General features: G+C 32.3%; 1 protein-coding gene across 1 annotated transcript; it reads right to left on the reverse strand.

The window, feature by feature from the left end:
• Positions 1 to 4,181: 4,181 nt before the first annotated feature.
• On the reverse strand, positions 4,182 to 21,011 carry LOC134727064 (uncharacterized). The gene is made up of 4 exons (XM_063591450.1): positions 20,821 to 21,011; positions 12,057 to 12,117; positions 5,756 to 5,891; positions 4,182 to 4,738 (listed from the first exon to the last, which is right to left on the reverse strand). The coding sequence occupies exons 1-4, from the start codon at positions 20,886 to 20,888 to the stop codon at positions 4,518 to 4,520; spliced, it is 486 nt and encodes a 161-aa protein (XP_063447520.1). The 5' UTR covers positions 20,889 to 21,011; the 3' UTR covers positions 4,182 to 4,517.
• Positions 21,012 to 27,061: the final 6,050 nt, after the last annotated feature.

Raw genomic sequence — 27,061 nt, forward strand, 5'->3', positions numbered from 1 at the left:
ATTCGAGCGTTATGTTCCCGCCAACACCGAAGAATTTGCACTTGCAATGTCAGTAGGAGTCCTTCAGTTCGAATCGAACGGTCAGAAGTTGAACGTCGTGTTTTAATAAATAAATGGACAACATACTGTTGCAACAAATCGTCAACAACACAGACCCAAAACAAGGGTTTTCCATTCTTGTCTCTGGAAACGATAGTCGCATTCTTACCTGGTTTGACCCCCTTACCTAACGACAATTTAAGGAATTGAACACCATATTGGGATTTAAGCGACAACTCTACCCATTTGATCGGGCAACAAACGGTTACAAAGAGGGTAAATATATTGTTAGCAGCAGAAGCATCAACAGCATCCTGGTGAACAGTAGCATCATAGCATATGGAAGCTACGTATACGTCACCCAACAGTCCACTATCTACAGCTTTTCCCCCGCAATTGATCCAGGAATAAAGATCATTCAAAAGCCAAAAAAACAAGGTGTACCTACCCGTGACCTTCAGAACAATCAATCGCATGCATACATACCTCACCGATCAAAACGGCGATCATATCAATCTTCGTAGTGAACATCTCACCATCCGCTTCCATTTTCGCGAGGTATGCATAAATAGTCTATCAAAATACGGTTTGAACTTGATAAAAGGTCTGAAAAGTGACAATCTTAGCCCTCCGTAGATATAGAAGATGATGTTATTCTGATAAATCCATCTAATATAACCTTTATATATACAGAGTCAATGATTTGGTTGAATTTTATGGACATTGAAAGACCAGGGGGTCTCACACTCATTTAAGTGGTCTCAGGTAGGTTTTCACTGTATATTTTGAATATCCAACTGGCACTTTGGGCGCTCCGTAAACAGGAAAGACAGGAAGTGTACCCAAATTCCTTTTAGTCACGTTTGTATCTACCTATTGACTAAATGTCTGCTTAATATTAGACAGATTAAAAGATCAGGGGGCTATCACCATTGCCCTGTGCCCTTTGTCCTAAAATTTTGATAATTTTTAACTGAAAAGTGACAATATAAGCCCTCCGTAGATATCGAATATGACAATATTCTGGGAAATCCTTCTAATACAACCTTTATATATACAGAGTCTATGATTTAATTAAATTTTATGGACATTGAAAGACCAGGGGGGTCTCACACTTATTTAAGCGGTCTCAGGTAGGTTTTCACTGTATATTTTGAATATCCAACTGGCACTTTGGGCGCTCCGTAAACATGAAAGACAGGAAGTGTACCCAAATTCCTTTTAGTCACGTTTGTATCTACCTATTGACTAAATGTCTGCTTAATATTAGACAGATTGAAAGATCAGGGGGCTATCACCATTGCCCTGTGCCCTTTGTCCTAAAATTTTGATAATTTCTAACTGAAAAGTGACAATATAAGCCCTCCATAGATATCGAATATGACAATATTTTGGGAAATCCTTCTAATACAACCTTTATATATATATACAGAGTCTATGATTTAATTAAATTTTATGGACATTGAAAGACCAGGGGGGTCTCACACTCATTTAAGCGGTCTCAGGTAGGTTTTCACTGTATATTTTGAATATCCAACTGGCACTTTGGGCGCTCCGTAAACATGAAAGACAGGAAGTGTACCCAAATTCCTTTTAGTCACGTTTGTATCTACCTTTTGACTAAATGTCTGCTTAATATTAGACAGATTGAAAGATCAGGGGGCTATCACCATTGCCCTGTGCCCTTTGTCCTAAAATTTTGATGATTTTTAACTGAAAAGTGACAATATAAGCCCTCCATAGATATCGAATATGACAATATTCTGGGAAATCCTTCTAATACAACCTTTATATATACAGAGTTTATGATTTAATTAAATTTTATGGACATTGAAAGACCAGGGGGGTCTCACACTCATTTAAGCGGTCTCAGGTAGGTTTTCACTGTATATTTTGAATATCCAACTGGCACTTTGGGCGCTCCGTAAACATGAAAGACAGGAAGTGTACCCAAATTCCTTTTAGTCACGTTTGTATCTACCTATTGACTAAATGTCTGCTTAATATTAGACAGATTGAAAGATCAGGGGACTATCACCATTGCCCTGTGCCCTTTGTCCTAAAATTTTGATAATTTTTAACTGAAAAGTGACAATATAAGCCCTCCATAGATATCGAATATGACAATATTCTGGGAAATCCTTCTAATACAACCTTTATATATACAGAGTCTATGATTTAATTAAATTTTATGGACATTGAAAGACCAGGGGGGTCTCACACTTATTTAAGCGGTCTCAGGTAGGTTTTCACTGTATATTTTGAATATCCAACTGGCACTTTGGGCGCTCCGTAAACATGAAAGATAGGAAGTGTACCCAAATTCCTTTTAGTCACGTTTGTATCTACTTATTGACTAAATGTCTGCTTAATATTAGACAGATTGAAAGATCAGGGGGCTATCACCATTGCCCTGTGCCCTTTGTCCTAAAATTTTGATAATTTTTAACTGAAAAGTGACAATATAAGCCCTCCATAGATATCGAATATGACAATATTCTGGGAAATCTTTCTAATACAACCTTTATATATACAGAGTCTATGATTTAATTAAATTTTATGGACATTGAAAGACCAGGGGGGTCTCACACTCATTTAAGCGGTCTCAGGTAGGTTTTCACTGTATATTTTGAATATCCAACTGGCACTTTGGGCGCTCCGTAAACATGAAAGACAGGAAGTGTACCCAAATTCCTTTTAGTCACGTTTGTATCTACCTTTTGACTAAATGTCTGCTTAATATTAGACAGATTGAAAGATCAGGGGGCTATCACCATTGCCCTGTGCCCTTTGTCCTAAAATTTTGATGATTTTTAACTGAAAAGTGACAATATAAGCCCTCCATAGATATCGAATATGACAATATTCTGGGAAATCCTTCTAATACAACCTTTATATATACAGAGTTTATGATTTAATTAAATTTTATGGACATTGAAAGACCAGGGGGGTCTCACACTCATTTAAGCGGTCTCAGGTAGGTTTTCACTGTATATTTTGAATATCCAACTGGCACTTTGGGCGCTCCGTAAACATGAAAGACAGGAAGTGTACCCAAATTCCTTTTAGTCACGTTTGTATCTACCTATTGACTAAATGTCTGCTTAATATTAGACAGATTGAAAGATCAGGGGACTATCACCATTGCCCTGTGCCCTTTGTCCTAAAATTTTGATAATTTTTAACTGAAAAGTGACAATATAAGCCCTCCATAGATATCGAATATGACAATATTCTGGGAAATCCTTCTAATACAACCTTTATATATACAGAGTCTATGATTTAATTAAATTTTATGGACATTGAAAGACCAGGGGGGTCTCACACTTATTTAAGCGGTCTCAGGTAGGTTTTCACTGTATATTTTGAATATCCAACTGGCACTTTGGGCGCTCCGTAAACATGAAAGATAGGAAGTGTACCCAAATTCCTTTTAGTCACGTTTGTATCTACTTATTGACTAAATGTCTGCTTAATATTAGACAGATTGAAAGATCAGGGGGCTATCACCATTGCCCTGTGCCCTTTGTCCTAAAATTTTGATAATTTTTAACTGAAAAGTGACAATATAAGCCCTCCATAGATATCGAATATGACAATATTCTGGGAAATCTTTCTAATACAACCTTTATATATACAGAGTCTATGATTTAATTAAATTTTATGGACATTGAAAGACCAGGGGGGTCTCACACTCATTTAAGCGGTCTCAGGTAGATTTTCACTATATATTTCTTTTTTGGGCATACCATAAATATTTCTATTTATATTTCATAATGTTTTCTAGAGTTTGTGGTTTTTCTTTTTGTTTAAAGAAATATCATGTATAAAAGTAAATCTTTGAAGTTGTTTTATTGACAACAATCTATATTATATGAAGACAAATATGCAACCTAGAAAAGGGTTTATATTCGAGGACAACGAGAACTAACAACAGCTTGAAGAGGTCATTTTACGATTTCTTACGTATCTTATCAGTCATCTTAACTATGAAAATCATGTTTTTAATGTTATCAAGTATTTCTTTCTTTTAAGATTTTAAACAAAATTTTGAATATCCAACCGACTGCTAGCAGCCGGTTGGATATTGAATATCGAATAACGAATAACGAACCGGCTGCTAACTTCACATACATCGTTTCTTTGCATTCTAATTCTATTCTTAAACTTTTTTCTGAAACATCAACACCCACCATTTTTGCCGAAGAAATTTTTGTTGACAAAACAGAATTATTATTGACACTGCTATTGAGAACTGATTGAAACGGCCTTTTTCTTGGAGATCGTCTGCTTGTCACTTCCTTGGTTTGGCTATACAAAGTTGAATCACTGGACATGTCATTTAACACCGTTGAATTTCTGACAGCATGCACATTTTTTGAAGCTTTACCTTCATGTTTTGGTAAATTTCTTGGAATTTCACAAATAGCTTCGGTATAAACCTGTTTCGTTTTTTTTCTTGTTGATCTTCTAACACTTTAAGTAGAACTTTCTTTGGTTGAGTCGAGAGTAGAGGTGATTGTTCCTTGATCTGACCCTGTAGTCTTGACCTCTGAACTTGATGATACATTATCATCTGAATCAATGTGTACTTTCTGTTTGGTTCTTGATCGTAGGGATGCATGTGTCAATATATCACTTCCTCTTGTCTGAGAATAGGGACTTAGGTCAGAGTTCAAATCACTTCCATTTTCACTACCTATAAATAGAAACAAATAATTATTATAATTTTTGTCATTAGTGTTCATTCATATCTTAAAACTTTATTATTTAAAATATTAGAAATTTGAGAACAAAATCAACTAACAAATAAAAAAAATAAAAATAAAAATATTTTTTGAAAGGGGGGGGGGGCATCAGATGTGAAGAGATACATGTAATAGATTTCCATATGATGAAGTAATTTGAGTACTAGTTTAAATCTTAAGACATAAAAGCTTCCGTTTGGAGGTTTAAGTTGCTGATGTTCTTATCTTTTAAACTGTTAAAATTGAAATACATGTACGTGGTACTTAACATGTCTGATTGTGCTATTTTGTGTTATGAATAAAGCTATGCTAAAAAAAAATATATTGTTCAGAAAACAACTTTTACTAACGGTGAAATTAACATAACAAGTTTCAAACAAGAAAAAGAAAAGGGTAGTAGCTCATGCTTGAAATGCGTCAATCAAAAAATCTTCAGAGATACAGTACAAATAAGGCATTAAAGGTGAATAAGTTAAAACAATTCTTGCTGTTGTTGAATACTTTTGTTCCATCTCTTATGTTATAAGTTACTAAGACAAAAGATTGCAATGTACTTTTGGAAATTTGGTTAAAACAATGATTATATTACATATTACAGCAACGTTAAATGTACAGAAAGTCTAGAGAGTGTCATTTCCCTAAAAATTTCAATATCTTACATCTAGCAAAAGAACACCAAGACCCTTTATTTTATTTTTTGCTTTTTTGCTCTTTTTTTATAATACACAATCAGTTTACATCATTAAAAAGCTTGTTAAAATTTGAAACAGGGTAGCAAACATCCTTAACAACTTAACATCATACCTTCTGGTGTGCCAAACATCCTTAACAACTTAACATCATACCTTCTGGTGTGCCAAACATCCTTAACAACTTAACATCATACCTTCTGGTGTGCCAAACATCCTTAACAACTTAACATCATACCTTCTGGTGTGCCAAACATCCTTAACAACTTAACATCATACCTTCTGGTGTGCCTGATGGTAGACTCACTCCTTCTAAGATGGCTGGTATGGAACTTTTTCTTTTAAGATTACTAAGTGATGCACTGCTCAATCTGGTTGATGCATTCGATCTAAGATTGTCTCTTCTTACATTGGTCTGAAAAAAGATACATAATTGAGTTTTCGTTTTTGTGTTTTGTATACTGTTTACTGTTGTTATACTTTTGGTCTTTTTCCATGGCTTTCCCAGTTTATTTTTCAACTTATATGAGTTCAGCTGATGTTCAGAAGTTGTCGTTTGTTGATGTGGTTCATAAGTGATTCTTGTTTCTTGTTTTTTATATAGTTTAAACGGTTAGTTTTTCCGTTCAGTAGTTTTACACTGGTCATTTTTGGGACCCTTTATAGCTGCTCGCTGTTTGGTGAGAGGACAAAGCTTTGTGTTGATGAATGTTCTTTGACCTATATCAAATGTTTTTTCTTTTAAAATTGTACCGGTAACTTGGATGGAGAGTTATCTCATTGGCACTCATACCACATCTTTATATATCTATTTAATGTCTTTTTGGAATCTTTCCGGTCTCTTTTAAAATTAAAGTAAATTAAGTTGAGAAATATGCTGTAAAAAGCATTTTTTTCATGAAAAGTCCAGAAAATTATGAAAGATAAACATGATACTTCATTGAAAGACATAAGCCAATAAGACAACTCTCCATCAGAGTAACAATTTGCAATAGTAAACAATCATAGGTCCAAATATGGCCTTCAGCACTAAGCCTTAGCTCACACTGAATAGCAAGCTTCGAAAGGTCCCACAATGAGTCTTAGTTAAGTGTTATCTTCAATAACTATCTGATGTATTACTTAATACCTAGGTTTTCATTAACATAATCAAGATTATTTAATTTTAATGCTCAAAAGGCCTGAAATATTTAACTTTCATTTGTCAGATGGTAACTTGGATTTCAAATACAATAATGAAACTGATATCTTTTGTAGACGAAACGCATCTGGTGTAAATATAAAATTTTAATCCTTGTATCTATCAATGGTAAGTTTATTTGATGTTAAAAAAATTAAATGAAATTTAAAAACAGGTTGCTACATGACAATATTCCTAGAAACAATCATATCTTGTAGATGTTGTAAAATGAATGATATTGAAGATGAATACAACTTTGTGTTAACTTGTCCTGCATATTGAATACTAAGATGTAAATAACCGTTGATCATGTCAAATACACAAAGGCTTAATTTTTTATTTATACGAGCTGCATCAATCAAGTGCTGGATAGTAACTGTGGAAGGATAGGAAGAGTAGTTTAAATAATTTTATATTAAGGTATGGTGGGGACAAAAGAACTTTAATAAAACAGTATTGCTGAAAAGTGTAGGCAGGTCTCTTGCAGGAATAAAAGTGCTTTTCCAGTATGAAGATAAAATGAGCTCAAATTAAATAATATGGGTCTCTTAATTTGCAGTTTATATCTTATCCAAACATTGTTGCCTGTTTTGAACATGTTTAAAAAATAAATAAAAAAAATGCAATCAAAATTTCCTCTAGTTATTAGATATCAAAGGTACCAGGATTATAATTTTGTGTGCCAGACACGCGTTTCGTCTACATAAGACTCATCAGTGACGCTCATCAAATATTTGTAAAACCAAACGAGTACAAATTTGAAGAGCATTGAGGATTCAAAATTCCAAAAAGTTGTGCCAAATACGGCTAAGGTAATTTAGCTAGCTATGCCTAGAATAAGGAACCCCTTAGTTTATCGAAAAATTCAAGGTTTTGTAAACAGGAAATTCCTTGTAAGACATAAGTTCTAGACCAACTTTTTTTTTTATTACAGATGATTATTGGAAATTAATCAAGTAAGATATAGGCCTAACTTGAAAACCTTTTATATATTCATATTTGTATTTATATTTCACTGTTTTAAAGATCGTGTTAATCCTTATTTAATCATTTATCTTTCAGTCATAATTTACAGAATCACTTTATGTAATGTAGATCAAAATAATAGAAAATTCTTAAGGGTTCCACGGAACCCAGTGTCTCGCCTACTTTGGCTGTTAATTGCCATGATTGCAGGCTGAACGAAAAAGAGGAAAAAAATCAATGAAAATATTCCTCTTGATACTATCTTTTGATTATAAGAAACTTCCATCCAAGTTTGGTAAAGTCCAGGATAGTTTATGAATCTAATAAATTTAAATGTTTTGAAAACTTTAACTGCAGATTGTATGTAATGTTAACTGGGAAAAACTAAGTCTATTTAAGTAAAATACAGATACACAGGTACAAAGTTTTAACAAAATTTCCTTCTAGGTACTAGCTTTTGATCATAAACAAGCTTCTGTCTAAGTCTGGTACAAATCCAAAAAAGAATAAGAAAGTTCATAATATTTTAAAAACTTTAACCACAGTGTGAATGTGTAGTTTCCTGTCAGAAAATCTAAGTCCATTTAAAAGTAAAATACAGAAAAAATGGATTTTTTTTTTTTCAAGATTTACTTCTGGATACTATCTTCTGATCATAAACAAGCTTCTGTCCAAGTTTGGTACAAACCCAGGATAGTTTAAGAAAGTTATTTAAAATTGAAAAACTTTAACCATAAAGTGAATGTAATCTTTCCCGGCAGAAAAACTAAGTCCATTTATAAGTAAAATATGGAAAAAATGGAATTTTATTTTTACAAAATTTAATTCTAGATACTATCTAATGATCATAAACAAGCTTCTGTCCAAGTTTGGTAGAAATCCAGTATAGTTTAAGAAAGTTATTTAAATTTGAAAAACTTTAACCCTAGAGTGAATGTATTTTTTTCCGGCCGAAAAACTAAGTCCATTTATAAGTAAAATATGGAAAAAATGGAATTTTATTTTTAAAAAATTTAATTCTAGATACTATCTAATGATCATAAACAAGCTTCTGTCCAAGTTTGGTAGAAATCCAGTATAGTAAGAAAGTTATTTAAATTTGAAAAACTTTAACCCTAGAGTGAATGTAATTTTTTCCGGCAGAAAAACTAAGTCCATTTATAAGTAAAATATGGAAAAAATGGAATTTTATTTTTACAAAATTTAATTCTAGATACTATCTAATGATCATAAACAAGCTTCTGTCCAAGTTTGTTAGAAATCCAGTATAGTTTGAGAAAGTTATTAAAATTTCAAAAACTTTAACCACAGAGTGAATATTTGTGGACGCCGCCGACAACGACGCAGACGCCGACGGAAAGTAGGATCGCTATGTCTCGCTTTTTCGACAAAAGTCGAAGGCTGGACAACAATAAATAAATCTATCATCCTTATATATCAGACATCTAATATATCTAATATATATACATTTGCTTATTCAATTATGAGGTCAAATATTTGTGTATTCAGATGTATATTGGGTTTGCATAATTATGTAACACTGAGGTTGATACGTAATGTGGTCAATTTGATTGACAGTTTAGGAGGTGGGGCATTGTAATTTAAGGTCCACGTTGTTCCTGATTGTTTGGTGATAATGACAGTTGTCAATCATACTACTATTGTATCAATACTCAATTACCTAATCAAAATGTTTTAAAAAAAGCCTGCACATCAACACACCTTAATTACATACATTCTTGAATGAACTGCTCCAAAAATATACCCATTTTTCACAGTTTATATGTGTATTATGTGCACATACATGAGAACTATAGGGAACTATATTTCATTGTGAATACATGCAGTAATAGTAGCTAACCTGTCGACTGTCGTGTTGTTAGGGAGGCCAGTGCCTAAGGAAAGATTTAGAACAAGTTCCAAACTTTCCAAAAACTTTACTCAGAAACTTTGTAATTATCTTAAGGCTGCATGGAAATAAAGATTGAAAATTATCAGTTTATCTGTTGTACACCTGTTATTTTATACGTTATCTCTGTAATATTTAATTTTCCTCTGTATTCTGTCAAAGTCATACCTTGTTGTTTTGCTATATCATTGTTCAATCCTTGTTGCTAATGCAATAAAAAGATTCATTTATTTATTTATATAACTTTATTGATATTGCAATTAAAACAATACATTTTTCTATTGTGGTGATATTTTGTTTCTCCCATTTTAAATTACATTCCTTTATACATGTTATAGACATAGGGGAAATCAAGTACCAGTATAGATTATAAATATAATTGTTTGAAATATCTATGAAGAATAGCACATTTTAAATCATTTATGGAAATGAAAATTACCGGTATACAATTTGTAAAAAAAAGTAAAATTTCCATAAATTAAGCAGTCTCCTTTATGTATCATCAAGAACATAATTCAAACTGAATTCCCTTAAGGTTCTATGCTAATGAATTTTCCTGTAGAACTTTATAACAAGATATTATGTAACAAAAATTGGAGTTTATTTCAGAAGTATTCAACAAGGCATAATAAAAAGCTTTTAAAATATATTCTTTTATCACAAAGCCTCTATCTCACAATGAAATATTTGGCAATCAAGTTAAATTCCATGAAACTCTTTACAAAATAAATCACTCATTTTCATTCTACATGTACCTGCCCAAGAGAAGAGGATTGTTTGAATTAAATTCATTTTTGCCATTCCAAAATTCAACATTTTTTGAAAATTACCAATGTCATAACATATTTAAGCCACTAAGTAAAACAAAATCAGTGACTGCCTAAGAGGGGCCCACTCTAGTCATGCCTCAGTGATTCCCTATATAATCATCCAAATTTTTCCTACAAATGAAAAGGGGGAGGCCCCTGCCTACCTCCTCCGTATCTGCCTGTAAGAAGTTAAACTAGAGGCTCTAAAGAGCCTGTGTCACTCACCTTGGTATATGTGAATAAAACAAAGGAAGCAGACAGTTCATGACAAAATTGTGTTTAGGTGATTGTGATGTGTTTGTACATCTTACTTTACTGAACATTCTTGCTGCTTACAATTATCTCTATCTATAATGAACTTGTCCGTGTAGTTTCAGTGGAAAATGTTAGTAAATATTTACAAATTTTATGAAAATTGTTAAAAATTGATTATAAAGGACAATAACTTAATTCTTAGGGGGTCAATTGACCATTTTGGTCATTTTGACTTATTTTTGAGTCTTAAATTGCATAACATTATTGCTGTTTACAGTTTATCTCTATCTATAATAATATTCACGATAATAACCCAAAACAGCAAAATTTCCTTAAAATTACCAATTTAGGGGCAGCAACCTAACAACGAGTTGTCCGATTCATCTAAAAATTTCAGGGCAGATAGATCTTGACCAGATGAACAATTTTACTTATGTCAGATTTGCTCTAAATGCTTTGGTTTTTGAGTTATAAGCCAAAAACTGCATTTTACCCCTATGTTCTATTTTTAGCCATGGCGGCCATCTTTGTTGATTGGCCGGGTAACAAAACACAAATTTTTAACTAGATACATCAATGATGATTGTGACCAAACTTGGTTTAATTTGGCCCAGTAGTTTCAGAGAAGAAGATTTTTGTAAAAGTTAACGACGGACGACGGACGCCAAGTGATGAGAAAAGCTCACTTGGCCCTTCGGGCCCGGTGAGCTAAAAATAATATTATTGTGAGACAAATTTCCAGCATTATTTAGCATTATTTAGTTGTGTCACTGAGCCATGAAATGAGGTTAAGGTCAAGTGAAAAACTGTCTGACAGGCATGAGGACCTTCCAAGGTGGCACATACCAAAAATAGCTATCACATTACTCATAATAAGAGAGAAATTAAAAATACTAAAAATCTTAACTTTTTTTTCAAGTAGTCACTGAACCATGAAAATGAGGTCAAGGAAAATGGACATATGACAGACAGAACTTCATAACAAAAGGTATTTATATACAAAGTATGACGGATCAAGGTTTCTAACTTCTAAAGTACATGTATAATGTTTTTTTAAGAAGTTTGTTAACGCCACTATTGCTGCTGCTGGATCAGATCACTAACCGAAGGTCAAGCTTTCTGCAATAGAAGTCCTAGCAAGACTTGACAAAAATTACATCCTACACATATATATAAACTTGTCTGATAAATAAATATATATATATATAGATTCTACCACTAGCATGACTAGTGCATCAAGTATGATGCAATATTTCGCCAATCAGACAGTTTCAAAAATGTGTGAGATAGATAGATAATAACAAAATAAAAAACTACACACAAATTCCTATAGTTGTTTACATACTTGTTCTTGTGGAAAGTTGTTCTCATTGGTAAACCTTCCACATGAACACCTCCTTATTTTGTTTTGTTTAAACCAGCATGCCCCAAGGCATTTTATGCACTTTAATTTGATATTACCTCAGAGACTGATTCTGAATCCCGTACAAATGTCCACTTTCTGACAGTAGTTTCTCGTTTCCTTAAAAATAAGTACATGAAGAATATAAATGTTGTAAAACAAGAGTGCAGCCTGAGATGTCTTACTTGATTAACTGATCATGATTGAATTCATGTTGAAAGCCTTAAAAACTAGATGTGTCAAAACGACAAGAATGGCCCCGGCCCGTCTCTAGTCTTAAAGTTGAAAAAACTGCAATTTCAACAACACAAATGGACACAATGAAAGATGATGGTTGTCTCACATATCAAAAAGCAACTCAAAATTTGAAGGTATGGAAAACTAGAGTCTCTAAAGAGCCTGTGTCGCTCACCTTGGTCTATGTAAATATTAAACAGAGGACACAGATAGATTCATGGCAAAATTGTGTTTTAGTGATGATGATGTGTTTGTACATCTTAATTTACTGAACATTCTAGCTGCTTACAATTATCTCTATCTATAATTAACTTGGCACAGTAGTTTCAAGAGGAGAAGATTTTTGTAAAAGATTCCTAAGATTTACGAAAAAATGGTTAAAACTTGACTATAAAGGGCAATAACTCCTAAAGGGGTCAACTGGCAATTTCAGTCATGTTGACCTATTTATAGATCTTACTTTGCCAACATTTATTGTATATTGAAGTTTATCTCTATCTATAATAATATTCAAGATAATAACCAAAAACAGAAAATTTTCTTAAAATCACCAGTTCAGGGGCAGCAACCCAACAACAGGTTGTCCGATTCATCTGAAAATTTCAGGGCAGATAGATTTTGACCTGATTAACAATTTTACTTCATGTCAGATTTGCTTTAAACGCTTTGGTTTTTGAGTTATAAGCCAAAAACTGAATTTTACCCCTATGTTCTATTTTTAGCCATGGCGGCCATCTTGGTTGGTTGGGCGGGTCACCGGACACATTTTTAAACTAGATACCCTAATAATGATTTTGGCAATGTTTGGTTAAATTTGGTCCAGCAGTTTCAGAGAAGAAGATTTTTGTTAAAGTTAACGACGCCAGATGATGGACGCCAAGTGATGAGAAAAGCTCACTTGGCCCGTCGGGCCAGGTGAGCTAAAAAGACAGTATAATTGTGATTTTCAACAATTTTCAAAGTCATAAACCCTCAATTTTGACTTAAATCAGCGATGCTGAACCTAACTTAAACTTGATCTATAACCTGAGCAAATCCAGACGCCGGACACCAAGTGCTGGGAAAAGCTCACTTGGCCCTTTGGGCCAGGTGAGATAAAAAATAATCCAGGAAATTTATCATCATGAATATAGCAAGAGAAGGATTTAAATTTTGTACTTTAACCAGTTTGGTATACTGACACAGGAATCTGCTTCACAAAAATGATAGATTCATCATGGCATAAAAGAGCATTTTAGAGCAGATAGATCTTGACCTGATAAACAATATCAACCCCTATCAGATTTGCTCTAAATGCTTTGGTTTTTGAGTTATAAGCCAAAAACTGCATATTACCCCTATGTTCTATTTTTAGCCATGGCGGCCATCTTGGTTGATTGGTCGGGTCACCGGACACAATTTTTAAACTAGATACCCCAATGATGATTGCGGCCAAGTTTCATTTTATTTGGCCCAGTAGTTTCAGAGAAGATTTTTGTAAAAGATTACATAGATTTACGAAAAATGGTTAAAAATTGACTATAAAGGGCAATAACACCTAAAGGGGTCAACTGACCATTTTGGTCCAGTTGACTTATTTATAAATCTGCTGAACATTTTTGCAGTTTACAGTTTATCTCTATCTATAATAATATTCAAGATTATAACCTAAAACAGCAAAATTTCCTTAAAATTAGCAATTCAGGGGCAGCAACGGCCCAACAACCAGTTGTCCAATTCATCAGAAAATTTCAGGGTAGGTTGATCTTGACCTGATAAACAATTTAATCCCGTGTCAGATTTGCTCTAAATGCTTTGGTTTTGGAGTTATAAGCTAAAACTGTATTTTACCCCTATGTTCTATTTTTAGCCATGGCGGCCATCTTGGTTGATTGGTCTGGTCACCGGACACAATTTTTAAACTTGATAACCCAATGATGATTGTGGCCAAGTTTGGTTAAATTTGGCACAGTAGTTTCAGAGGAGAAGATTTTTGTACAAGATTACATAGATTTACGAAAAATGGTTAATATTGACAATAAAGGGCAATAACTCCTAAAGGGGTCAACTAACCATTTTGGTCCTGTTGACTTATTTGTAAATCTTACTTTGCTGAACATTATTGCTGTTTACATTTTATTTCTATCTATAATAATATTCAAGATAATAACCAAAAACAGCAAAATTTCCTTTAAATTACCAATTCAGGGGCAGCAATCTAACAAAGGGTTGTCTGATTCATCTGAAAATTGTGAAGCAGATAGATCTTGACCTGATAAACAAATTTACCCCTTGTAAGATTTGCTCTTTATGGTTTGGTTTTTGAGTTATTAGCCAAAAACTGCATTTTACCTCTATATGTTCTTTATTTATCTGTGGCGGCCATCTTGGTTGGGGACCGGGTCACCGGACACATTTTTCAAACTACATACCCCAAAGATGATTGTGGCAAAGTTTGAATAAATTTAGCCCATTTGTTTCAGAGGAGAAGATTTTTGTAAAAGATTACTAAGATTTACAAAAAATGGTTAAAAAATCACTATAAAGATATAACTCCTTAAGGGGTCAACTGACCATTTTGGTCATGTTGACTTATTTGTAAATCTTACTTTGTTGAACATTATTGCTGTTTACATTTTATCTCTATCTATAATAATATTATATTCAAGATAATAACCAAAAACAGCAAAATTTCCTTAAAATTACCAAATCAGGGGCAGCAATCCAACAAAGGGTTGTCTGATTCATCTGAAAATTGTGAAGCAAATAGATCTTGACCTGATAAACAAATTTACCCCATGTCAGATTTGCTCTTTATGGTTTGGTTTTTGAGTTATTAGCCAAAAACTGCATTTTACCCCTATGTTCTTTATTTATCCCTGGCGGTCATCTTGGTTGGGGGCCACATTTTTCAAACTATATACCCCAAAGATGATTGTGGCCAAGTTTAAATTAATTTAGCCCAGTAGTTTCAGAGGAGAAGATTTTTGTAAAAGATTACAAAGATTTACGAAAAATGGTTAAAAAATGACTATTAAGGGCAATAACTCCTTAAGGGGTCAACTGAACATTTTGGTCATGTTGACTTATTTGTAAATCTTACTCTGTTGAACATTTTTGCTGTTTACATTTTATCTCTATCTATATCAATATTCAAGATAATAACCAAAAACAGCAAACTTTCCTTAAAATTACCAATTCAGGGGCAGCAATCCAACAACAGGTTGGCAGATTCATCTGAAAATTGTGAAGCAGATAGATCTTGACCTGTTAAACAAATTTACCCATGTCAGATTTGCTCTTTATGGTTTGGTTTTTGAGTTATTAGCCAAAAAATGCATTTTACCCCTATGTTCTTTATTTAGCCGTGGCGGCCATCTTAGTTGGGGGCCGGGTCACCAGACACATTTTTCAAACTACATACCCCAAAGATGATTGTGGCCAAGTTTAAATTAATTCAGCCCAGTAGTTTCAGAGGAGAAGATTTTTGTAAAAGATTACAAAGATTTACGAAAAATGGTTAAAAAATGACTATAAAGGGCAATAACTCCTTAAGGGGTCAACTGACCATTTTTGTCCTGTTGACTTATTTGTAAATCTTACTCTGTTACATTTTTGCTGTTTACATTTTATCTCTATCTATAATAATATTCAAGATAATAACCAAAAACAGCAAAATTTCCTTAAAATTACCAATTCAGGGGCAGCAATCCAACAACAGGTTGGCCGATTCATCTGAAAATTTCAGAGCAGATAGAACTTGACCTGATAAACAATTTTATCCCCATGTCAGATATGCTCTAAATGCTTTGGTTTTTGAGTTATAAACCAAAAACTGCATTTTACCCCTATGTTCTATTTTTAGCCATGGAGGCCATCTTGGTTGGTTGACTGGGTCACCGGACACATTTTTTTAACTACATGTAGATACCCCAATGATGATTGTGGCCAAGTTTGGATTAATTTGGCCCAGTAGTTTCAGAGGAGAAGATTTTTGTAAAAGTTAACGACGCTGGACGACGACAGACGCCAGATGACGGATGCCGGACGCAAAGTGATGGGAAAAACTCACTAGAAAGGTTTTATTTTTTTTTACAAAAAAGGGCAACACGCCAGATACCAGCTAGATTCAATAAATTAAGCTATCTGGAAAGATTGAAAAAACTTAAGTTACCAACATTATCATATAGAAGGGTCCGAGGGGACATGATTGAGACATACAAGATACTTAACGGTAAATACTATCCAGAAACAAGTTCATTTCTTAAATTAATTTCAAACACGGAAAATAGGCATAGCACAAGAGTAAATAGTGATAAAATCATTCACCAACAATTCAAAAGAAGACTGAATAAAAACAGCTTTTCAGTAAGATTGAGGAGAATTGTCAAATTATCATATGTATGGAACAAGTTACCGGATAAAGTAACAAAAGCGCCATCTATAAATGCATTTTAAAAATAGATTAGATTAATACTTGGAATACGAAGAAATCTATGGGTCCTACTAAAATGCGCCCAGGAGCGCCAGGGTGAAATAAAAAGTGCCCGGGGAAAAGAAAAAGCGCCCTGAGAAGAAAATATAGCGCCCGGGGAAATTATATAGATAATTTATTGGCATGAGACAACTTTGTTAAGTTATGAACATTGATTTTTTTTTAATTTTAGACAAGTAATTTGCAAATCCAGATAAGAGACATTTGTAATAAAGCACAAAAACAAGTATGAATATTTCAATTTTAACAATAATTTATGAATACTAATTCGAAAGACTAATAATAATGGATCACAGTTTATGTGGAAGATTTATAAAATGTAAGTCATCAAACATGTCAAAAGACATGTTTTTCAAAAACGATATCATAATGAAAAATGTATAAGACAACTCAAATTTCACAGATAAATATTAATTTAATCAAAATTAAAAGAGGTACACATAATAATCAGCAAAAAAATCAGTACTATACATGTACCGTAGTTAAAACAAGGGGGTAAAAGGCAGGTTTTTTGTTTAAATTTAAGTCTAAGCATTAAAACCCTGATAAGCATAGCAATTGAAACAGTTTTATTTTATAAAAAGATATAATAAATCTCTCAGCATCTGTATAAAAAAGCCTGTTCACATGCATGCAGTTGCGAAAATATTAGACCTCAGGCACCGATTATTTTTATTTTCTTCTCCTGGGCGCTCTTTCTTTTCCCTGGGCACTTTTTCTTTTCCCTGTTGCTACTGGGTGCTTTTTTAGTAGGACCAAAATCTATTATTCTGATTATCCTGCTGAAATAACCGGAAGCAGCAACAGAAATAATAGAGAAAAGAAAGAGCGCCCGTAGAAAGAAAATTAGCGCCAGCAGAAGAAAATAATAATATTTTATATTTTGCTATTTAAAAATAATCGGTGCCTGATGATGCTGCAACTCTACAAAGAGACCTCACTGCTCTGAAAGAGTGGGAACACAAGTGGCAGATGTGTTTCCATCCAGAAAAGTGCAGTCATGAGGATATCTAATAACCGCAACACCCTGCAAACAACATACACCTTGCACGGACACCAACTAGAAGTTGTTGATAGCGGAAAGTACTTTGGAGTTACCATTAATCAAGACCTACAGTAGAATAAGCACATTAATAACACCAAAGGAAAAGCAACCAGGACCCTCGGTTTTCTCCGCAGAAACCTGGGCCGATGCAAACCATCTGTAAAAAACACAGCCTTTTGTGCACTCATCAGACCATTGATTGAGTACGCAGCCACAGTGTGGGACCCCCCATCAAACCACCTTGATCAAAGACATTGAACGGGTACAGCGTAAAGAAGCACAATTTGTCTACAACCAGTACACAGACACTTCCCCAGGATGCCTCACTGCACTATTAGACCAACTCCAGTGGGATTCCCTACAGTATAGATGAATTAAACAGCAACTCGTACTATGCTACAAGATACAGAACCAAGTAGTGGAGATACAACCAGCTATCTACTACACATCTGGGGACAACAGAACAAGGGGTGGCCACAGACTTAGACAGATAAGAGCTACTAAGGAAGTATACAACAACTCCTTCTTCCCATGCTCTATAAGAGACTAGAACCTTCTGCCAGACACAGTAGCAGCTGCACCAACACTTGAGGAGTTCAGGGCCAGATTAGCCAGTGTGCCCTGGACCCAGATGCAGCCTAACTAGACATCAGCTTGCCAAATTGTACAGTGTATATAGTTTTAATTATTTTGTTAATATTCACTTTTAATCAATGGAGAAGCCTCCTGTTTTACCGAGCGGAGTTAGTTAATCACTCAAATATGAGGTCAACTCCTTAACAGAAGGAGAAGAAGAAAAAGATAACAATCAATCATATGAGAAGAGGAACCATGAGGATCCTGTACCGGAAAACATCATTCATGGATGGAAACAAGTGCCTGTGGTCCTGTTTCTTGTCATGGCAACTCCTCTGAAACCACACAACAGAATTTCATACTAACTTAATGATATGGGGACGAAGTCCCCAATTACGGGAGAAAAATCAATAAAAAAAAAAAAAAAAAAATCGGGAAAATTTCCCGAATTTTTCATTGTACTAATGAACTCAAAATCGTTAACTTTTTTTTTCAGATCTACTTCCTGTTCCGGTTTTCCCCGCATTTGCGCAGATAACTGTCTTGTTTGCATGAGACTTTGAAATTTTTTTTATTTATCAGTCTAGTAAAATGTCACCAAGGTTCGCTCCAGAGCAATGTTAGATAAGGGGGAGCTAACTCGTATGTGCTGGAACCAAGGGACAGGGGGTCAGTCTATTGCTAGACTTATGTTCTGATAGGCATAGCTAAAACACAAGGAAGGTTTTCATAATTTAATTACTGTAACAATTTAAACGAATGATGATAACAAATCAATTAGTAAACAATTCCAAATAATAATAATCTAATTAAAGTACAAAGTATCAAGTCCAAAGTAAAACTATTTCTCCTTAAAATGTAAAATATAAAATAAATGCCAAAACTACTAAATCATAAAATGTACTTAATCTCTAATTCAAAAGGTAAAAGTCTCAAAAATAAAACAATCTTTAAAAGTATTTCCAAAGTTAAATTATGAGTCAGAGATAAATTTTGTCTCACACTACACAGTCAACTGGTAGACTGGTAGACAGTCTTATAGGGCCAGTATAATGACATGAGTAGTGTGAGGTTACGCTTCCGAAACACTGACTGTTATCTTAAAAATTCTCAAAATTAAAGGTGAGTCAAAAAATACATTTTTGTCTAAACACTACAAAGTCAACTGGGAGACTGATCGACAGTCCTACAGACCCAGTATAAGAGACTTTAGCAGTGCAAGGTTAGGTTTCCGAAAGGTGACTGATTTTTCTAAATTTCACGACGCTATTTATACTAAAACATAAAATAGCTCAACATGACACGAAATGTTAATATTACTCTCAATAGTAAAAAGAGACTTTAATTAACAAAGCCTAATCCTAGTGACATGTATGCTAATTACAATTAATATTTCATAATAAAGTGCTTTGAGCAAACTGTGACATTTCGAGTACTAATGCCACAGCATAGGTAAAATTAATTAAACAGATTAATTAAAACAAAATACAAACATTAAATTTTCTTTCATAAAATAAAACATATTTTTATCCAAAATACCACTAACACAAATTTAAGCCAAATAACACACCATGACAAAAATATAACATTGGATCTCAATAAGATTCAATTTTAATAATTGTTTGATATGAAAAAAACGTTACCTGATGAAAGCGTCTCTTTTGTTTACATCGAATATGACGTCATAACTTAAAGAACGTCACAGCTAATTCCCTAACAACAGAACCAAAATCGGGAACGTTACGCACAGTATTTCGTTTTCTTTTATCAACATTTTGAATGAAAAAAATAATACATACAGACTTCGTCCCCATTCACAGGTTACGCCTGCCTCATATTACTATAGTATAAATGATGTTTTACAGAGGAGTTGCTGTGACAAGAAACAGGACCACACTACAGGCACTTGTTTCTATCCATTCATATGGATAGTCGACCTTCCGATGGACAGAAACAAATGTTTATATGGATAGTCGAAAATAGAATAGATAGGATAGAAACAAATGCCTGTGAACAGGACTGACAGACAGACAGACAGGTCAAAAACAAATCCAGGTCCGTTCGCGCCCATTCCCGTTCGCACCCACTCATGTTCGCCCCCTACTTGTTCGCACCCAAAATCGTGTTCGCACCCAATTTTAATTGGTTTTGTGTTTAATAACTTTGTAATCAAGTTTTTTCAATTATCTTTTGTGTTTTTCATTTAAAATCTTCAATGTTTTACTCATACCAAGCTATAAATACATTCAGTATTTACACCACAGCAATTTAAAACAACAATCATGATTTTCCAATTATTCAACTGGAATTTTAATTAAAATTGGGTGCGAACGTGTAGAATGCGAACGGACCTTGGGTGCGAAAGTGCGAGGTGCGAACGTGTAGGCACTAGGGTGCAATAGCGTATTCATGGTATTGGGCGCGAACGGACCTGATACCATCAAAAACATTATATCCTTTTGATACTTCGTTGCATGGGGAATATTCTTACGAAAAACGTTTCTCGAACGGCTGTAATTTATCTTTCGTAGGTCTGAACGTGAAAAGTGGATTTGACATGTTTTTATTTCACATTCCCCGCTTTTTGAACTGTTTTTTTTCCCTTCACTTGGCTCAGTTCGCAAATAAATTTGGAACCAGGGACCAGTCGCACGGTATTCAAGTCTTTAGATAAGAGAGCGCCATATTCTCGTGTAACTAATCACCACAAAATGTAAGGGAAAAAAATCAACAACCATCAAATCAAATTATATCAAAAGCTTTATTGTAAGTAGATGCATGGTGCATGGCTAGCATAATATAATTTAAAGTATTTATTGTTCATGTAAAAGCACAATAATATTGAAGATGTTATAAAGAATAGATACTCGTTCGCCCTGTTTTTTTTAATAATTGTTGACTAGTTGCATTAGGTTTGTTATTTGAACAGAAAATGTTAAAGTTAGTTGAAAAATTGACCAAATATTTGTGAACTATTTATCATTTCCCCCTTGATTTGGATCGTACAATGTTGTAGAATACTGGAATACAATGTATTAATCTTTATTGATAGTTTGTTAACAAAATTATAATTGTGATCAATTGTACTAATTCAGTCAAGGAGCCTCATGATAACTGTATAATAATAAATGAACATGTTAATCCTATTCTTGTTGATTTACAATTCGTACATAATACATTTTTTTTTTGGGAAGGTCTATTAACAGGACAGATAAAACCAGGACAGTTATTTTCGATACGTTTTTATCTGTAACTTTTGTTTTACTCAACATATTGTTGAAATTTAAATTGTATAATAAAGAACAGGGTATTTACCTACATTATTGGTAAAATATATAAAAATAAATAATAAGTAAATTAAAAAAAATCTGCCAGGACAGTTTAATTTTATGAAAAAAATGGCTGAAATTGCAGAGAAAAATTTACTTATAATTGAAATATTTTCTACAAACCAACTGTCTGGCAGAATATTTTTGTACGATTATAAAGTTTATATAACATTCATTCTAAAAATCTATAGTTTAGTATTTTTTCCCTCTTTTAAAGGTAAAACAATCTGCCAGGACAGTAGCCTTTCACGTTGGAAATTTTGTTGAAAGTATTTCAAAATCAAAATACAAAGTTAAATATCTCCTTCAAAATAAATGTCTGGTAAACAAATGTTAGTTCATTGGAAAGTTTAAAACATAAGCTTTATGAAAATATAAAATTATATGAACTTTTATGATATTAACACCAAAAAAGTCTGCCAGGACAGTAGCCTACTCCGTTAAATTTTAAGAATAAAATGGCTGAAATTGTCGAGAAAAGTTTACATATAATTGTTATATTTTCTTTAGAACAACTGTCTGGCATAATATTTATGTACGATTATACAGATTATGGAATAATCTTTCTAAATATCTACGATTTAATATTTTTTGCCACTTTTAAAGGTAAAAAAATCTGCCAGGACAGTAGCGTTTTACGTAAGAAATTTTGTTGAAATTAGTTCAAAATCAAAGTATACAGTTAAATATCCTCTTCAAAATAAAAGTCTGGTAAACAAATTTGAGTTCATTGAAAAGTTTGAGATATGAGCTTTATGAAAACATAAAAGGATATAGACATTTATTTCCTAAACGCCAAAAAAGTATGCCAGGACAGTAGCCTCCTCCGTTAAATTTCTGTATAAATTGCGGAAATTAACAACGCAATTTTTAAATGTAATATTGGAATAGTTTCTTTATTGTGATTGTCTGAATTACAATTTTGATACTACAATAAAATAAAAGCTAGACCAAATTATAAACTAAAAAAAATAACAAAAAAAAGTGAATAAAGAAATTGCCAGGACAGTAAATTATTCGCACAAATTTGTTTCAAATCAAAAATTGAAAGTTGAATAGATTATTATTTTGTGTTGTTGTTATAATCGTTGTAAAGTTAAATTTTGGGAAAAGATAAAAAAAAATGTGCATTTGATAATAGAAGAATTCCTTAAAAAGTGGCCCATGAGTCGACCTATTGCTAAATATTTAGTTGGCACGTGCTAAGCTTAACGATCTGTCATCGAAACTGTGTATTAGTATATTCTGTCATGTCAACCGTAAAGCGAGCGTGTGGTAAAGAAGATATTTAGCTTTAATTTTAGGAAAAACGAATAGATTTTATATTTTAAGATAAATTAAATGCAATAGATTGTGGGATGTTCGCAATCCAAATGCTGTTTGGAATGTACTGTGCATGGCAAATTTGATTCATTAGAAAACATGTAAGAGTGTAAATGGCAGAAAGGAGTTAAAAAATGCAATATTGGAAACTCTTTTATGTATTAAAGTGGATAAAAATAAGTGACACTTTCCTGTGCTCTAAATATATTACTTATTAGTGAATAAACACCTTTTGAGTATTTGACACCAATCAGTGACTTTGAAGTTTTTATTACTGTCAAAACATAATTCTGATATATGTCTTCTGCCTGTGATACAATGAATAGAGGTCGAATTAAATCAACAGATAATGTTTTTAATAACCACACCAATGTAATTATGTTTTCTAAAAATAATCACTTTAATGTTTGAAATTTCTATCACGGATTTTTAAACTGAAAACTTTGAATAAAATAGAAAAAAATCTTTGATAATTCTTCACTTGTTCCTATCAGAGACATATAAGTTCCTATCAAGGATTTGTATAGTAAGTCTTACTATACAAATCCATGTCCCTTTGTATTAGTAATTTCCTAGCAAATTTGTTTTTAATTTATAGGTTTTTTTTAATAGTTAAGTCCTAATTATCATTTCAAAAAAGAATGCCAGATATTGGCAGATAAGTTGATAAATATACAATTATTTTTTTTATGATTAAAAATAATGTTTATTTTTGCCATTTATAAAACATGTAGCATAGTAGGCTTAAGTCCAGCTTATGATTCAAACGGAGTGGGCTACTGTCCTGGCAGATTTTTTTGTCGTTGATGAAATAAATGTTCATACAATTTTATATTTTCTTAAAGCTTATGTTTTAAATTTTTAAATGAACTCAAATTTGTTTACCAGACATCTATTTTGAAGAAGATATTGAACTTTATATTTTGATTTTGAACTAATTTCAACAAAATTTCTAACGTAAAAGGCTACTGTCCTGGCAGATTTTTTACCTTTAAAAGAGGCAAAAAATATTAAATCGTAGATATTTAGAAAGATTATTTCATAATCTGTATAATCGTACACAAATATTATGCCAGACAGTTGTTCTGAAGAAAATATAACAATTATATGTAAACTTTTCTCGACAATTTCAGCCATTTTTTTCTTAAAATTTAACGGAGTAGGCTACTGTCCTGGCAGATTTTTTTGGTGTTAATGTCATAAAAGTTCATATAATTTTATATTTTCATAAAGCTTATATTCTAAACTTTGTAATGAACTAATATTTGTTTACCAGACATTTTTTTTGAAGAAGATATTCAACTTTGTATTTTGATTTTGATATAATTTCAACAAAATTTCCAACGTGAAAGGTTACTGTCCTGGCAGATTTTTTTACCTTTAAAAGAGGAAAAAAATACTAAATTATAGATTTTTAGAATGAATATTACATAAACTTTATAATCGTACAAATATTCTGCCAGACAGTTGTTTTGTAGAAAATATTTCAATTATAAGTAAACTTTTCTCTGCAATTTCAGCCTTTTTTTTCATAAAATTAAACTGTCCTGGCAGATTTTTTTTAATTTACTTATTATTTATTTTTATATATTTTACCAATAATGTAGGTAAATACCCTGTTCTTTATTATACAATTTAAATTTCAACAATATGTTGAGTAAAACAAAAGTTACAGATAAAAACGTATCGAAAATAACTGTTCTGGTTTTATCTGTCCTGTTAATAGACCTTCCCTTTTTTTTTTTTTATTAATTCCAAGCTGACTTCCATATAAAACTTTTTTTTTTTTTTTTATTTATGATTAATCCAACAAAAGACAAGTTTTACAACAATCAGTTAGAATTATGTCATTGAACATATTAATATATAATAATAATCTTTATTTGTCATATATATGTAACATTATACTTGTGACATACACAAAAGTAACAACAACAATAAAATAACTGAGTTGAACACACACATATCTATATATATACAAGTAAAACTAACTAAGAGTCCCCTGTCCTCAGCTCTAAAGACTGTTTTATAAAGGAACCTGTTTTTTTCACTTGGTTTATATAAGAAGGATTTAGTAGGATTACTAGTTTTTGTGTATCATATAGATTTGGAAACATAGGATTATCTATTGCCATGTCATTAAAAAGTTTTATACGTAAAACGTTATTAATTTGACAGTGGAGGAGAAAGTGATTTTCATCTTCTAAGGTTTTACAAGTTAGACATGTTCTATTGTCTCGAGGTATTTTTAGATATATGCCCTTCTCAATGAGCAAATTATGGTCACTAATTCTATTTTTTGTAAATAAACGTCTAGTTTCAAAATTTTGATATTTAAGATAAAATTCTTGGTCTTGTTTGACATATATATTTTTGTAAAGAAAAAGTTTGTTATTTTCGTTCAAACTATTTATTTTATTTTCCAGTAGTTCTGAATAAAATTTACTTTTAATATTCTTAATCCAAGTCTTTAATTTGTTAACTTGTTCCATGTTTTGACAGGACATTACTTTTTGTATATCAATATTCATTTCTTGTGTTGAATCTTTTATAAAAGTGGACCAAGTATAAACTCCTTGTGAATCAAGGTGTTTACTTAATGTATAACTTTCTTTTAATAACGTGTTTATGTTTTCAGTATTTAATCTAGCCCAATGAAGAATTGCTTGTGTTTTTATATATTTTTCTATTGGTTGTCTACCAAGTTCAGCTTTAACACCTAAATTAGCAGATGTTTTTTTAGTACCTAGAATATATTTACAGAAATTAACATGAACCTTTTCGAAGGGAGTCTTATCCAAATATTGGAAATTATCTATATCTTTGTTTTGAGATTTTAATCTGCCTTTTGCTCTATAATCAGATTAATATGTATCCATGTATGATATTTCAGCATTATATGTTGAAATTGGTTTTATAAGAGAATCAAAAAGATTACAGGATACATTAACAGGGAAATTTCCCCAAAAGGCTGCATGTGTTTTTAATGAAAACAGAGCTTTCCTAGCTTTTTTGGCTAAATCTGTTAAACTTGCATTTAAATTTCCATTATTTTTTATCAGAGTGCCCAGAAATTTATATTCAGTAACGTTATCCATTTTTTCATTATTGAACCTTACAATGTATGGTTCCAAATTTGTAGTTCTTTGTTCAATGACCATTGTTTTTGTTTGTTTAGTATTTAGACATAATTGCCATTTTTCACAGTAATTTGATAAGTTATTTAAGCTATTTTGAAGACCTTCTTTACTTTCCGATAAAATTATAAGGTCATCGGCAAACAAAAGACTTCCTATATCAGAATTTAATATTCTCAAGGGTGTTGAACCTTTATGGTCAAAATTCTCAACTATATCATTAATAAATAAATTGAAGAGTGTGGGACTAATACTGTCCCCTTGTTTTACTCCTCGGTCAATGGGAAAGAATCTAGAATGTTTATCATTATATTTTAAAGATGCTTTAGTATGAATAAACTGTTGTTTTATTATTTCAAACATATGTTTCCCTACACCCATTTTAGCTAATTTATAAAGCATTCCAATTCTCCAAAGGGAATCAAAAGCCTTTTTAAGATCTACAAAACAGACAAAAAGTTTCTTTTTATTTTTATGAATATATTTATTAATCAGAGTTTTAAGGATAAATACACTGTCTGCAGTTCTATGATTAACTCTAAATCCAAATTGGACATTAATTAAAAAAATTTCCATATTTTTAATCATTCTTTGATTTAAGATACTACTAAATAATTTGGATATACAGTTGATTAAAGAAATTCCTCTGTAGTTGCTTGGGTTACATTTGTCACCAGATTTATGTACTAAAGTTATGTATGCAGTATTCCATGAAGTTGGATAGTGTCCTGTTTTTAACATAAGATTAAATAATTTAGCATATGCTTTGGTAGTTACTGGACTACTTAATTTAATTACCTCGTTTAACACTCTATCTGGACCACTTGCTTTTCCATTTTTAAAGTTTTTTAAAATACAATTAATTTCAGAGCAAGTAATAGGCCTGTCTGTTTCAGGGTTATAAGAAATAGTATCTTCAATATTTTTCAGCTTTTGCTCAATT

This window comes from Mytilus trossulus, chromosome 7 (genome assembly GCF_036588685.1).
Source record: "Mytilus trossulus isolate FHL-02 chromosome 7, PNRI_Mtr1.1.1.hap1, whole genome shotgun sequence".
Classification (NCBI taxonomy): domain Eukaryota; kingdom Metazoa; phylum Mollusca; class Bivalvia; order Mytilida; family Mytilidae; genus Mytilus; species Mytilus trossulus.